Below are 15,236 nucleotides of genomic sequence, written 5' to 3'. Positions count from 1 at the left end.
AACTCAAAACCTTAAAGAGTCTCAAAATATCTATCTCTTTTTATCGTTAGGCTAGAAGAAGAGATAAGAATAATTATGTAACGTGAAGTAAGAAAAACATATTTAAGAGAAGGGTAAGCCTTAAATTCTCTCTATTAATGTTGTCTTCTTTTATCACAAGGATAAACAAGATCAACCTTAACCTTAGTTAGATATAAAATGAGAATGTGAGGCTTACCTTCAATTAAATGTGGTTTTCTTCTACAGAGTATAAATAATATTACTTCTAAAAGTATTAAAGATACTTATCATAGTTTAAATAAAATGAGAATAAAAGAAAATAAAATTATTTTCAAAATAAACCCACATCAAATAAAGTTCTTCTAAACCAAATTTAGAAACCAAACCAATTCAGAAGAAATAGTATAAGATTAGCATCTCAACAAATGTACATTGTACACAATTATTTATCATCCTTACACTTTAAACAACTTGGTAATAACACAATATTTTTTATTTTATTTTTTAAAAAGAAATGAAAAGGTGAAAGAGAGCAATAGAAAACAGAATAGTTTGTGAGAAAGTTTCAATATTGTTGTTCATCTTTTTCATGATTTTTTTGAAGTATATTTGATGAAATGTACACATATCTGTATTTGTTTTTTTTGTATCTTGATCTGCACATGAGAAACAGCAAATTCCTCTCCTTTATAGTTACCTGAAAAGAATAGTCATTTTCAGTAACTATAAATAATAATAATAATAATTGCAAAGTTTTAATAAACTCACCAAGAACAAGTATAAGTCACCTGCTTCACCGTTGTCATTTTTTTTTAGAAATAAATAAAAAGATTATTTGGTGAAATCTGTCTTTTTCTTTTTTCTTTTTTTTATAAAGGTATAAAAGTATTGACAACCAATAAATTTTTCTGTGTATCAGAATAAAGTAGGATTCCGATTCTTATTCATCTTTGAGTTTGAGTGATCATCCCTGAATAGGTGTCGAGAAACCTGATCAGCCAATGCTGACTGTCCATTTGGAACCTTTCTGATTTCACTTTCAGGGAGGAAACTGTTTTTTCTCGGTGAATTCATTAGGTGTGATGGGGGTTCGCGATAAATTACTGGAGAAGAGTAGATAATAGGTTGTTGATATTGAATATTACGGAATGAGGATGAGCCAGGTGTATTATGTGGACTGGAAAAGGGAGGAGGCGATAAACTAGAACGCATAATAGGAGAACTAGTCAATGGAGGACTAGCCAATGGAGAACTGGCCAATGGAGAACTAGCCAATGGAGAAACTGGGCATGAAATATTCCTCTGTTGTGGTTGTTGTTGTATGTCGTTTAAGTAACTGCAAGAAATTTCGAGTCAATAAAATAATGACAACAATTTAATTGGAAGTGGGGGGAAAAGAGAGACGAACCTGGATCTCAAACTGGATTTTGATCGCCTGGAGGGATGATGTTTGGAGTTTGGTTCAGAATCTTGGGATGAAATGTGTTTATTGTATTCGATGACCTAAAAATGTTTCAATTGGTGTTAGCCAGCATAAAGGAGAATATATCAAAAGATTTATTTTAGTCAATTTTTGAAAACTGCATTTAGTGTATGAAATTTATTGACAGTTTCTCATCCAGATCCAAGTAGGGTCAGGTGATGAAGCTCACAATTCATTTGGAAATATGGAAACTTCAGTTAGTTTTGAAATTTATTTTGGCAGTTTCTTATCCGGATTCAGAAGTAAATGAAATAAAACGGAAGTGTTTCAAAATACACATGATACTGATTCACATTTTCAGGACCAAGACATGCTTTCAAAAGAAATCAACCTCAGCATCCTATTTGGAAACACTTGCGTTTTTATTTCTGAATACGGATGAGAAACTGTCAAATAAATTTGAATACTAAATGCAGTTTCCAAATGTACAGGAAAAAAACCTATTTGCAAACACTTCAGTTTTTATTTTCTGAATCCGGATGAGAAACTGCCTAATCGTTGTGTTTCCAAATGTACAGGCAAAAAAATTATTTGGAAACACTTCTGTTTTTGATTGATGAATTCAGATGAGAAACGGCCAATAAATTTCAAAGACCAAAACGCAGTTTCCAAATGAACAGATTTTAGTGACACCTATTTGGAAACGATGGGTCTGGATTTGTATCCGGAACTAGATGAGATCACGTTTGTTGGAAATGATCCAGATCTTAGATTAGATACCATGTCAATTTCTTTTGGAAGCCCTTTACAACAAAAATTTGAATCTGTCTAAATTAGTTCTGTTTCAAGCGTGATCTGATCTGTATTCGGATCTTGACTCCATCAATAAAAAATTGAACCTAAATTCTGTTTCCATGACATGATGAGATATTGTTTCCAAATGTACATACATTTAGAAACTGCATTTAGTGTTTGAAATTTATTGACAGTTCTCATCAAGATTCGCAAATAAAACGGAAGTGTTTCCAAATAGTTTTACATAGATTTGGAAACTGCATTTTGTCTTTGAAATTTATGGCAGTTTCTACTTTCTAATCCAGATCCATAAATAAAACAGAAGTGTTTCCAAATAGGCATAAGCAAAGACGAGCAAAGTAACACATGTCAAACTTAAACAAAGGTGTAGTCCATACCAGAGATTTCATTCTGTTTGTAACAATTGGTACTTCTGGATGATTGGGATTGGCGATGGGTCTTTCTAAAGGTGAAACAGCTCTTCTTATAAAAGGATGGTCCAAAAGCTGAGCAGCTGTAGGACGATTTGCAGGATTTCGCTGCAAACACTGCCTTACAAAATCTTTTCCATGATCACCAAGCTCATCTGGAATAACAGGAAGCTCCTTACTATTTCCTATCTTGAACATAGCAGCAACCTATTGAGAATCAACCAAACAAAAACGGACAAGCATATTGAGCAATACAAACCAATATTTTGTCACAATCACGATCTCATCAAAAAACGCCAAAAGTTAATACTCAAAGTGATTTTTTTTTTTTCGTTTGATATAAGATGTTTTCTGTATCATAAACATTATTTTTGGATTATGATCCAAATTATAGTGTGTTTTTTTACTTCATTGAATTTTTTTTCTCAATCATGATCATATTATTTTTGTAAATCATTGTGATTCTATTTGAACTAATGAAACTTACAAAATACAAATTTGAAAAGAATTTTGATACCAAAAACAGCAATATGAACAATGAAAAGGAAAAACAGCCCAATAGATTTTTCCAGATCATGATCAAAATAAAAGAATTTTGGTACCTAAAACATTCTAATATGAACAGTGAAAAAGAAAAATAATCCTCAAGATTATTAGCTAGTGAACTTAAAATAAAACCAACTCACCCCTTCATACTGGCTCCAGGGTGGCTTGCCATTGGCCATCTCCAAAACAGTGCACCCAAGACTCCATATGTCTACAGCAAGATTGCAACCACTTGAATTCTTTATAACCTAACCAGACCAAAAAAAAATGACAATGGACATCCATCAAAGCTGGCTATTAACAGCAGCAAGGAAAGCAAAGACTAGGTAATAAGCTAACCTCGGGTGCCATCCAATAAGGGCTTCCCTTTAATGATAAAGGACAAGGTTGTCCGTTAATCTGCAAAACACGATGTTACGTTAAACAACATTATTGAATTGTCATTTGAAGCACACATAATATTATAAAGCATATTACAAAGGTAGTTAGTTATATTGGCCAAGTACCAAATACGACAAGTACCAAATACGTTTCAAATTCCATAGTATGAAACCACAGTTATTAAGGTTGCGTATGCCTTGGGAATTGGGATGAAAAGCAACTATTCCTTGAATAATTTAGCTAAGCTAAAATATACGACGTCAAAGATTTTCACATAAATATTACAGAAATAGTAAATATGGATAGGAAAAATTTGTGATGGATCTCCTAATCTAGAAATGACATTCTTTTTCTAAACACACTTATCCTCCTTTTTCGTCACAAACGATCATAGTGACATCTCTCGTAACAAAAATTGGTTAAATTTTGAACCTATTCAAGCCACATCCTACACTTGAACAATTCCCATTTCTTTTTCTCCCCTTGGAGAATTGAGTGTGTTAACAAATAAAGCATCATCCCAAACTAAACAAAACTATTTCCACTACCGATATTATCCCCAAGTTCATTGATCGTAGAAAAGTTGCGCCTATTTGGTTTCTAGCAACCTTGCTCACTAAAATCTAGACAATAATAACAAGTAAAATATCAGTGCTTCATTTTAGTACAATGATATTTATTGGTCCATAGAAGAATGTTAGGCTAACCACCCCCATAAATTTATCAAGTAATGGATTTTTTTTTATATTGAAATTTAAGAAAATAAAATATAAACTAGGATATTTATAATTCGACAGCCTTATAATATTTAAAGATACAATCAATTAGGAAAGTCTACCTATAGAAAAACTCGGAGCGTTAGTAGAGTAGACAAAGACAAATCAAGTCACTTGACTCAAGTAATACACTGTCTAACCTAGCTACATTGAAATCTATGAGCCAATTGATCACTTCTCAATTAGGCCCTAAACTGCTCCTAAGAAGAGACAAGGAGCAAAGACTTAGCCAAAACCATTGCGAGTATATGCATGGTTTATGGGGCCAAACAAATCCAATTGTTTGAGTATATTCTATCTCAACAAACCTATATAGTCCATTTATCTAGACCATGTACACCTTATGTTATGCATGACCTACCTAAGAACCTATACAGCCTACTTCAACATTCAAAGCCGGATTGAAATTATCCACGAGAAGATTGGACTCGCAAGGAATACGAGTCAAAGCTGAGCTTGTTATAAAAGTTAAGCTAAACACATTCAACATCTTTTTTTTCTGTATTGGTATTATAAAGAGATTAACTTAATGGCAATCCATTAAGAAGAGATGACAATAGCTGTTGAGTATTAAGTCAACTGAAACTTACTTAGCACTGTGTTATTAATTTGTTAAATCATATCCAAACGTAGATTTGAAATTTATATTTCGTAACATTTTATTTTCATTGACTTGACATCTCAACACTTAATATTTAATGTTGAGGTTTCAATTTTATCAAACAACTATGTTGTTTAGAGTAAATAGGCACTACCCAATCCAAAACTGCTGGACTAAATAATATTAGCCATAAATAATGAAATGAAACAAGATTTCCAAATAAGTTATGCATACTGCAAAGGAACTCCAGACTCCTACGCAAATTTGCAGTTAACTAAGATAGTAACAATTAAAAACATGTTCGCTTACGAGACTATATTTACACACAATTATTGAACCAGTTGATCCAATGTCATAACATGAAACACATCCTTACATGCTTTGCCATCCCAAAATCTGCTAATTTCACACAGCCGTTGGGATCAACAAGTATGTTTGCTCCTTTGATATCCCTGAGCCAAGATACACCATTGTGAGCAACAATGCCATGTTTATAAATGGAAGAATTACAAAAATAACTATAAAAGCTAACCCTCTGTTTTTGTTTTTGCAATTGACGACAAATGCCAATTCCACCTACCTATGAACTGTGTTTTTAGCATGTAAATATGCAAGCCCGCACAGGATTTGTCTAGTAAAGTTCCGAATAGCTGTTTCACCCAATGGACCATAGTCTTGAAGAAGCTTATGGATGGAACCACCAGATACATATTCCAAGTATATATATAGCTTATTATCATCTACCTGTTATCACATGATACAGAGAGGAATATGTCAATGTTATCAAAGCTTTTTTATTTTTTATTCTCTTTTACATTTCCCCCCCAGCTAGTCCGACAATTGAGTCTCAAGAAAATAAATTAGCATGAAAGATAATTGAGAATAAACCTTCCAGATTAACACAACTGAACTAGTAGTTAAAGAACACAAGTATAAGCAGCGTATCAATAAAATCATCATCATTATCATTAAATAACAATGATAAGGAGAACAAGTGTAAACAGGGTTATCTTTTTCTGTTTTTTTATAGGTAATTAAGGGAGAGTGTATAGAATCAAGAACAGGGTAAACAAGATTCTTTTATTTTTTGTTAACTTGTGGTTTTTTATAGCATAATTAAGGGAAGTGGATACCATTCTCAATCTCTCAAATTTCGTTTAAAAAACAAATACTTAACCATTCAATCAAGTCTTGACCATAAATAGACATTTCACTGAAACATCTGATGCATAACATCATCCTACACAATGCTTTTTTTTCTAGTCCATATTTCCTAGGATTTTGAGATTAGGGTTATCTCAAATTGACACCATGTAAAAAATAAAAAGATACATTATTGAAAGTATGTCGTCTTACATAATAGAGATCAACTTTTTGTAGGAATCCATAATTGTATTCTAATCAAATTCTATCATATTCATAAGGATATTATATAGGCAAAAAGGGAAAACTTATACACTAGGTTTTTCAATCAGGACAAAAACATATGTGATCTTAATAAATGAGCTAAATTGTACATGAACTCTACTAATAAGGTTCCAAATTAAAAATCCGTTAAATTAACGGAGTTTATTAACGTAACTAGCGGTTTCATTTACCCAAGATCCGTGCCCCCCTGCTCAACTGCCTCTTTTCTTCCCAAAAATTGGGTAAACAGAAACGTTATTCATGATAATAAATTATATTTTATTCAACGGGTGGTTGATTTTGTACCTTATTAATAAATTCATATGTAATTTTGCTCAATTATTAATAAGTGGGTATTTTTTGAAAATAAAAATAAAACTATATATACTGTTACCCTTTTCTCTCTATTTGTGCCAAATTGGGACCTCAGCTTGTGCGAGATGCCACATCGGGACTTTGATAACCAAAATTTGCGCATATATATTCTGTTTTTCTTTGAATGGTATCCTAATTGCATAATTCTAGCAATAAATCATATCTAATATCACAACGCTTATAAACAAGAGAAACACCATCCATGAACATCATTCAAAGTAAATCTCAGAATTTCATCATTGACTATGCAAACAGATCTACTTAGACTCCAGGAACCTATCATTAGATCTAGAAGAACAGATTGGAGATAAATAATCCTACAAAAACTAGAGATAGTCAGTATTTCAAACAAATTAGAGAAACAAAAGTCTGTTATTTGGATAGTAGAGGATACACTAAACCAGAAAGAGAACCCCAAAAGTGTTCAGATAACTTACTGTATCAGATCCATAGTACTGCACTATATTTGGATGCTGCAAACCACTTAGAAGTGTAATTTCCTGCAAATAGTTACTTGCAAGTTTGAAATATAAACTTGAAGTAAAACTTCTGAAATGATAAAAGCTTCTTTTTGTTCCCTGCAACTGAGATCGATAAGAAATACAATGAGTACTTACTTGTACAAGCTGTTGAGCACTTTCCTTTGATTTTTTATCATCAGAAAATAATGTAACCTCCTTCATTGCACACATTTCCCCACTTTGACTACACATAAACCAGATGAAGAAAGGTAAGAGGAGATGATACACAGAGGATAACATATAACTGCGTAAGGCAAGTTCTTCTGAACTAATGTTTCTTTGTAAAGATCCAAAAATACACAAGATTGGCTATTTCCAAAAAAATAAAATAACTTGTTCAAATATGGAGCCAATCCTAATCATGTGATTCAAAACCTATGCAATGATCTAACAACATATGGTACTCCTTTCTTCTGTAAACAAGGTCACAAATAGTAAAGATGATACTAAGAACAGACCTCAAGACAGTTCAGATGCATACCTGTTAAAACCAAGGTATACATGTCCAAACGTGCCCCTACCAAGAAGCCGCCCTTTCTTCCAACGCGAATCAGGAGTTTTTGGAGTTTCAACTTTGCCAGGACTTCGTGGAGCTGCTGGAGAGCTTGTTGTCGAATATGATGCAGGAAAGGGGTTACAGTTGGGGATTGTAAGTGGAGGTAGAGGCAAGCGGTAGCTTTGTTGCTTTTTATCAAAGGAGGCCATAATAGGAGACTCTATGGCTGCAGCTCCAGCTCCAGCTCGTTGATGCACAGGGGTAACAGAGCCACTTTGTATTCGGGAGGTAGGTTCAGATCTTACCATTATTGGACTAGGAATAGGAGAATGTTCAGTGCTGCACCTGCTGTGTGGCCTCCCTGGCATATCTCCTACCACTGAATCATGTCTAGAACTCCGTCCCTTACCCGGACTAGTACACTGTCCAGATCCAGTTACAGCAATATTTGTGCATTGTTTACTCCAACAGCTCCTGGGCATCCCATAGCCAAACAGTCTCATAGGACTTTTAGAGGGACTTGAGCTGTCTGGAGCACAGCTGAAAGCACCATGGGGAGAACTCCACAACTTGACAGTAGGAGAACCTAAAGGTGATGTAGAACAAGTCTGGTTTTGTAATGAAATGCTAGTTCGCAGCATCTCCTTTGAATTCTTTGAGTCTTGAACATGAGATATATCTTTGCGTCTCATTCTTCACAATACAAGAAATATATCTTTGTTATAGAGAGTAAGCACAAGAAAATTATATATGGAAAAGATAAAAAATAAAAAATAAAAGGTTACCTAGAATGATCTTTCAGGGCATTTCTATTCCCATTTTTGCTCAAAGAAGATGTTTGAGGAGTTAAAAGTCGCGGTTGAGATTGATTGTCACTATTATGATAAACAGAGGACAACTCAGATACTCTCTCAACATGTCCAGGTTTAGGCAGGGTCTGTAACGGTGTTACTCCTGATGTAGTTGGCATGTCAATTACAGCACTAGAACTTGCTTTTCTTGAAAGATTTTTTCCAGGAAGGGGAAGTGGATGTGAATGCGACCATTCTGAAAAGCTTTGACACCGTGGTACTGAGGATGATCGTGGTCGCAAATGCAGATATAATCCAGATCCCTTCTTAGAGCTAATGTCAGTCAATCGTCTCTTGAGAGACTTCTTAGACCCATTGCTTCCATTCTCTTCACAAGAAAGATGGAGTTTCTTGTTTATGGTATAAAATATGCTATCCTTATTCGATATGCTTTCCTTATTCTGTATGCTTTCCTTTTTCGGTATGCCTTCCTTTTTCGATATGCTTCCCTTACTCGATTTCTTCTTCACATCTTTGGAGGTAGATTTTCCCCACCATGGAGGCATATTTTATGCAACAGATTGAGAAAACCAACGAGACGAACACCTTATTACAATAAACTATCTAGCATGTACAAGATGGCATTTCATGAAATGGAATTATTGCATTGATGACTTCTTTGCTGCACAGAATCTGAAAACTGTTTACCAATCATTGAGGTAATTTACTTGTTAGAATGCTTTGAACAAGTTATGCCTGCAATTGTTCAAACATTTATTTAAAATATGCAAATGAATCCAAAATTAAATATACTCAAGTTGTATTCAGTAAAATTGTCTTTATCATAGGAGTAAAATTTCGTTTTCTTAACCTATTCTTTCAGTGCGCATACTATTTGAATTCCGAACAGAGATGATCATTACACAGTAATAAACTCTCTCAATGATTTCTGATAAAACGTATATATCATGTGAACGGAAAAGCAAAAGTTATGTCTATAGAACACGCAATTGCCATATGTACTCATATGCATGACTCTATAGAGAAACGTTACGTTCAAAAGAGCAACGGTGAAAACAGGTTAACCTCAAACAGCTAAATCGCTAACAAAACGACGCTGTCGCTATTTACCTTACAACAACAATGACGATGATTCCAGTCGTAATCGAGCATTAGAAACTTCCACCGGAACTGAAATCCACGAGAAGACACACAGCATAACCGTCACAAAATTTTCAGAATCATCGATTTCTAGAGGTGAATGAGAACTGAACTTACCAGCTCCAAATCGAAAATAGATACCGGACGGCGGCGCGACGGCGTCTAGACGGCGGTTGACGGCAGTTCTACGGCGGCCGGAATTCACATATCCGACGTAGCGTGAGCTGATACTACGGTGAAATGGAAAACGAAGGAGAGAAAGAAAGAGATGGGAGTCTCTGTAAGAAAGATGTAGAGAGAGAATACAAGTGTACACTGTTCATAGAGTGAACGTTAATTAGAAAATAATAAAAAATCATTTTTTATTCGTAAAAGTAAAATAAAATTATTAATTAGCAAAAATAAATAATAATAAAAAAAAGCAGAACTCATTTCCCTCGTTTTACTTCTTATTTTGTAACTGTTCCATTTATTATTATTATTTTTTATTTTAAATAATATTTGAAAAATAAAAAGTCAATAAATTATTTAACTAAGGAAAGGTAATTTAATGAAATAAGTAAGAGTTTAGTATACATACAATATTAGATTTAACATTAGAAGGAAAACATTAATTTTATTAAATTTTTTGTTGAATGCAATCTTCAAAATAGATCCTTAGTTTGATCAACTACAAATTATTTCCAAATTATAATAATATAATTTGAAATAAAATAAAATTACAGATCTTAATTAAATGTCATAAAATACAATCTTGTGTTTGGATTTTAGCAACGAAAAATGCTCAATCTTTTTATGGGGGTCCATATGAATAATAAACTAATATTTTTTTATGTCATTTTAGTTTAGTTGTATTTAATTATACATATGTAGATTATTTTAAAATTTAAAAACAATTAAACAAAAATTAAGAAAAAAAAGTGTGGAAGTACTAATTATTATATAATAAATCAAATTTGGAGTTAAAACAATATTATTTGACATTTTTGTTGAGATAATCACATAATCAAACTGTAATATGTGGGAGATTGAATGTATGATCTTCAAGATCTAAAAATTTCATTGTTTTTACATTGGATAGATCTGAAATGTTCCATGTTTAATTCATCCATATATTTTTTTTGCAAAGCTCAAAGAAAAAAAACAGAAAATGAAAGTGGAAGCAAAGAAAAATTCATACTTATGATCTAATGAAGTATTGAGAGCTTATATAAAATCTAAATTAGTTTGGGGCCTAATTAAACAAAAATAAAATATTTGTAAAAAAAATGTTTCTACTTTACAAACAAGAAACAATATAATCTTAACAAACAAAAAAAAGAAAAGAAAAAGAAGATACTTTAGTTTATTTTTTTTACAAAAAGGAACTTTGGTTCAAATTTTGGATAAAAGAAAAGGTTAAATGATTTTCATGTTTTATGGTTCACCTTTTCTTATTTTTGTACTTGTGCATGTGCTTTATGTGTATGAGTTCAACAATAAAATATAATATTTCTTCTATTCACTTTTTTTATTTTTATTTTTTATTTTTTTAAGAATTCCTATTATAGATTTCTCATTGTTCTCCTCACATGAATAGGCAAAATGGTCACATTTAAATATATGCGGAATATAGAAATTGTCACATTTAAATATATGCGAAATATGGAAAAAACCGTTAAAATGGTCACATTTAAAAATATATATTATCATTTTGCCCCTTCATATAAAGGGAACATGGATAAAACCCGTCAATGGTCACATTTAAAAATATATATATTATCATTTTTTGAAGGAAGATCCTCTACTCTATTTGGTTGTGTTCCCTCTCACATGAGGAGGGGCAATATTGTAATAAAAGAAAAACTTTCTCACGTGAGAGAGAGCAAAAGGAACACGACCAAATGGGAGCAGAAAATAGGGAGCAGAAAATAGACTAAACATGGAGAAACTTGTAACATCCCCTGCTTTGTTTATTGTGGGGTTATTTAAGATTTTTTTAAAATAAAACATTGGTTGTGATAGTTTATTTAGGTTATCTAGTTGGTTGAATTACTATAATATTTTTTATTTAAAATTTATAAAAATAAAATAAGATATTTTATTAATGAATTAAGTGGATGTGATAATTAAAATAAAGAATGAACTGCAGTTGTAAATTTGATATTAAATGACTTGGTCCTTTTCTTTTGTCAAAGTTATTTGGGGGCATTTTCTTAATTAAAAATTATTTTAAAAACCATTTTTCATTAAAAGAAAATAGTTTAGAAGCTTATTTATAAGTTTTCTCCTAATTTGTTTTTTGCTAATCTAAATCAACACCATTGTTTGTCTTAAATATTATTAATTCGATTATGGTAAATATCCCAAACAATATATTAATAATGCAATATTAATGTATACATGCATTCATCAAATCATATTAATTTATATAAATAACAAAACTGAGAAGAAAAAAATTACCATTTAAAACAGTTTAATCGGCAAAATAATTTTAAAATGAGAAATAATTTAATGGTTAACGTATTCATGTTCATCTGACATCATAATTCATGTATTAGTTGCGTGAATTATATATGAAAAGATTTCTTTTTTGAATAATTATATATTCTTTCTTCAATGCAAAATTGATACGAAAGTAAATAAATAATCATTTTATACTTGAAAAAGTGTTCGAACATATTCATATAAAGTGAATTCAAAATCTTTATATTTATTCACTAATGGTCTGAAAATTCAAAATAGATAAATTTGTTAACACGTGCATATAAGAAGTGGGGTCTAAAAATTATAATTTGGATAACCTTGAATTTAATGTAATAATATATATCAAATCGAGTAATTACACTATAAGCTGAACTCGATTAGATTTTGAAGCATACATGCAAGTTTTCTATAATAAAATCTACCGATATAAATCTTTTAACAAAGGAAGATAATTAATGTTTTTATTTCTTTGCATTAGATGGATATTTCATTGTTTTAGATGCATAAAGATAATTTGTTGTAGGTGTTATTTGGGCATAAAGAAATTGTGGAACAACCAAGAGCTAAACTAAGTTGTCAAAAATCCAAATTACAAATGCATATATTAATATTATAAAAAATAAAACATAACATTGTTAACTATGAACGCCATGTTTAAAGAACTTGACAAGAAGAAATAATTATCAAAAAGAATATTATAACTAATTATGCAGTAGTTTGCATAAAAAAATCGATAATATTTAAGTTCATTGATATGATAAGGTTGTTAATCAATTACTTATAATATATATTTGTCCTAAAATAATTGTAAGTTTAACTTTTAAACTATATTTATATTAGATTATAAGATAAACTTAATTACTAGATTAAGTGAGCATTTAACAAGTGAAGTGAATGATGTAAAAAAATGTAATGGATAATATTGTAGTCATTCTTCTCAGACACGATCCACCGTCCCTATATTATAACCTAAAATAAGAACATATAAAGTTAATCAAGAAGTGCTGAAATGGAATACGGACAAAGAGACAAAAGAGAGGTAGATCTCACCGAATCAGAAGATGCGAAGATTTGAGTAGATACTAACCAAGTAACAAAAGTAAGCGCGGAAATAACAATCGCAGAGCGGCGGTGAAAGCGAAAAGAAGAAGAGAAATAGGCATTCATGTATTATGGAAAAATTAGAATATTATCTCCGAGAGTAGTAACAAATGACTCTTGGTAGTTATTATCGAGAACTAATGAATGCCTATTAATATTTCTGAGAGCATTCGTTTGCTCTCGATGATACTTTTCGGTAATTGTGCATATTCTACTAGTGTTTAGCGATCGGTGGTTTGAAATTAGTTATCAAGAGTGTCAAATTTCGACCATAAAATAAGAATTGTTATATACTTTTAGTTATGTTTTTCATTTAGTACTACTTGAAACATTCAAACTATTTCAAACAAAAATAAATACAATAAAGAACAATTTTAAACAAAAATAAATGTATAATAAATAATTTCAAACAAAAATAAATGTATAAGTGTAAGAATGGAAATTTAACACACCCATATTTATAATAATATAATAATTTTAAAATAATATTTTAAATTTTTTAATTTAAAATAATCAAAAGGAAAGGAAGAGTTAAGATTAAATTAAGATTAATTATTAGGATAATTAAACTTTAATTACAAAGTTAATTAAAGACAAAAAATAATTTGAGATTAAAATATTATATTTATTTACTCAAATTAAATAAAAAAAGAAATTAAAATAATTTAATTATAATTTCAACCAATAAACTGATTTAGATCTTATTTGACTAAAAAACTGATTTCCTCCTCAAATAAAATTAAATTTATTCTTACTACGGGGATAATTGTCATTTTGGTGTAAGTTATGTCTAGCATACTGATTCAACCATATTATGAATTTTGTATCACGATATCATATTTTATATTTCGTAATTTTTGTCATAATATTTATATTTTAACTATATAATTATTTAAATATTTTTTGGATTTTTTTTTTCATAAGTAATCATAAAGTCAATATAATTGTTATTATTTTCTTTATTTTTGTATTGTTTTAAAAACTTCTTTCAATATATATGTTTTATAATAGTATATCCTGAAGTAATTTATAAAATAGCTTTATAGTTAAAATGAATTTATTAACAATGAATTTCGACACTTTTTAAGAATGTTAGATAGAAATAATTAAATAAATTTCTCACAATTTTGAGGTTTCTAAAATCTCACTAACCAATTGTAACAATCCAACATAATATAACAAATTAGAAGTCTATTAAAAAAACATTTGATTCTTGACATAATGCATTTATTTTATAACAAATCTTTTATTTATTTATTTTTGTCTAAATTTTAGGAAATTAACATTAAACTCATAACCTCTTATTATTTATTTGGTCTAAATTGAATCAATCTTGTAACAAATTCTTATAAAAAAAGATGTTAGTACAAGTTGCATAATATTTGAATTGGTTGCAGTAATCGAGAAAAGAACATGCAAGAAAAAACTCAAATAAGGCCGGATTGATATGGTTTTGATGAAATTTGTTGTTTTTAAGCTGTTAATGGATATTTTTTTTTTGTAAAAGGTAATTATTTTTGGATGGTAAAAGGAAATACTATGTTTTTGAGTAATATTACTTAATTAATTAAGAATAATATTTTATATTATCTACTAAATAAAGAAAAGAAGAGAGTTTTAATATTTGAAGATCAAACAATATATATAGTAATGTTTAGTGTGCTTGTTTGAATGCGGTCAAAATGGTTGAAATTAAACATTTGGTATATTATTTAATAATTATACATTAATTATTTTCATAATAAAATTAAAGTTCAAATAAAATAATTTATTAAAGTATATCTACTTTTTTATCGATGAATGAAATAATAAATATGTATATTAGAATTTAGGACTAGATTTTTAAAGTCACTAAAAATAAAAATATAGAATTAGGAGATTCAAAATAAAATTAAATATTTAAATATAGAGTTTGTTTGGTAATGATTTATTTAAATAAACTTGAGTTTATTTTAAAAAAAAAAT

The 15,236-nt window shown here is 30.1% G+C and overlaps 1 protein-coding gene across 1 annotated transcript; it reads right to left on the bottom strand.

The window, feature by feature from the left end:
* Positions 1-423: 423 nt before the first annotated feature.
* LOC124927077 (mitogen-activated protein kinase kinase kinase YODA-like) lies at positions 424-9,990 on the bottom strand. Its single transcript, XM_047467422.1, has 14 exons — positions 9,822-9,990; positions 9,675-9,734; positions 8,538-9,299; positions 7,738-8,445; positions 7,353-7,440; positions 7,173-7,235; positions 5,534-5,697; positions 5,330-5,405; positions 3,535-3,594; positions 3,336-3,443; positions 2,617-2,856; positions 1,409-1,503; positions 769-1,336; positions 424-697 (listed from the first exon to the last, which is right to left on the bottom strand). The coding sequence occupies exons 3-13, from the start codon at positions 9,107-9,109 to the stop codon at positions 916-918; spliced, it is 2,595 nt and encodes an 864-aa protein (XP_047323378.1). The 5' UTR covers positions 9,110-9,299; positions 9,675-9,734; positions 9,822-9,990; the 3' UTR covers positions 424-697; positions 769-915.
* Between the last annotated feature and the right edge of the window lie 5,246 nt (positions 9,991-15,236).

Source organism: Impatiens glandulifera, chromosome 2 (genome assembly GCF_907164915.1).
Source record: "Impatiens glandulifera chromosome 2, dImpGla2.1, whole genome shotgun sequence".
In the NCBI taxonomy this organism is placed as follows: Eukaryota; Viridiplantae; Streptophyta; class Magnoliopsida; order Ericales; family Balsaminaceae; genus Impatiens; species Impatiens glandulifera.
The sequence above is the reverse complement of the archived record's forward strand: the minus strand, read 5'-3'. Positions and strand labels throughout refer to the sequence as shown.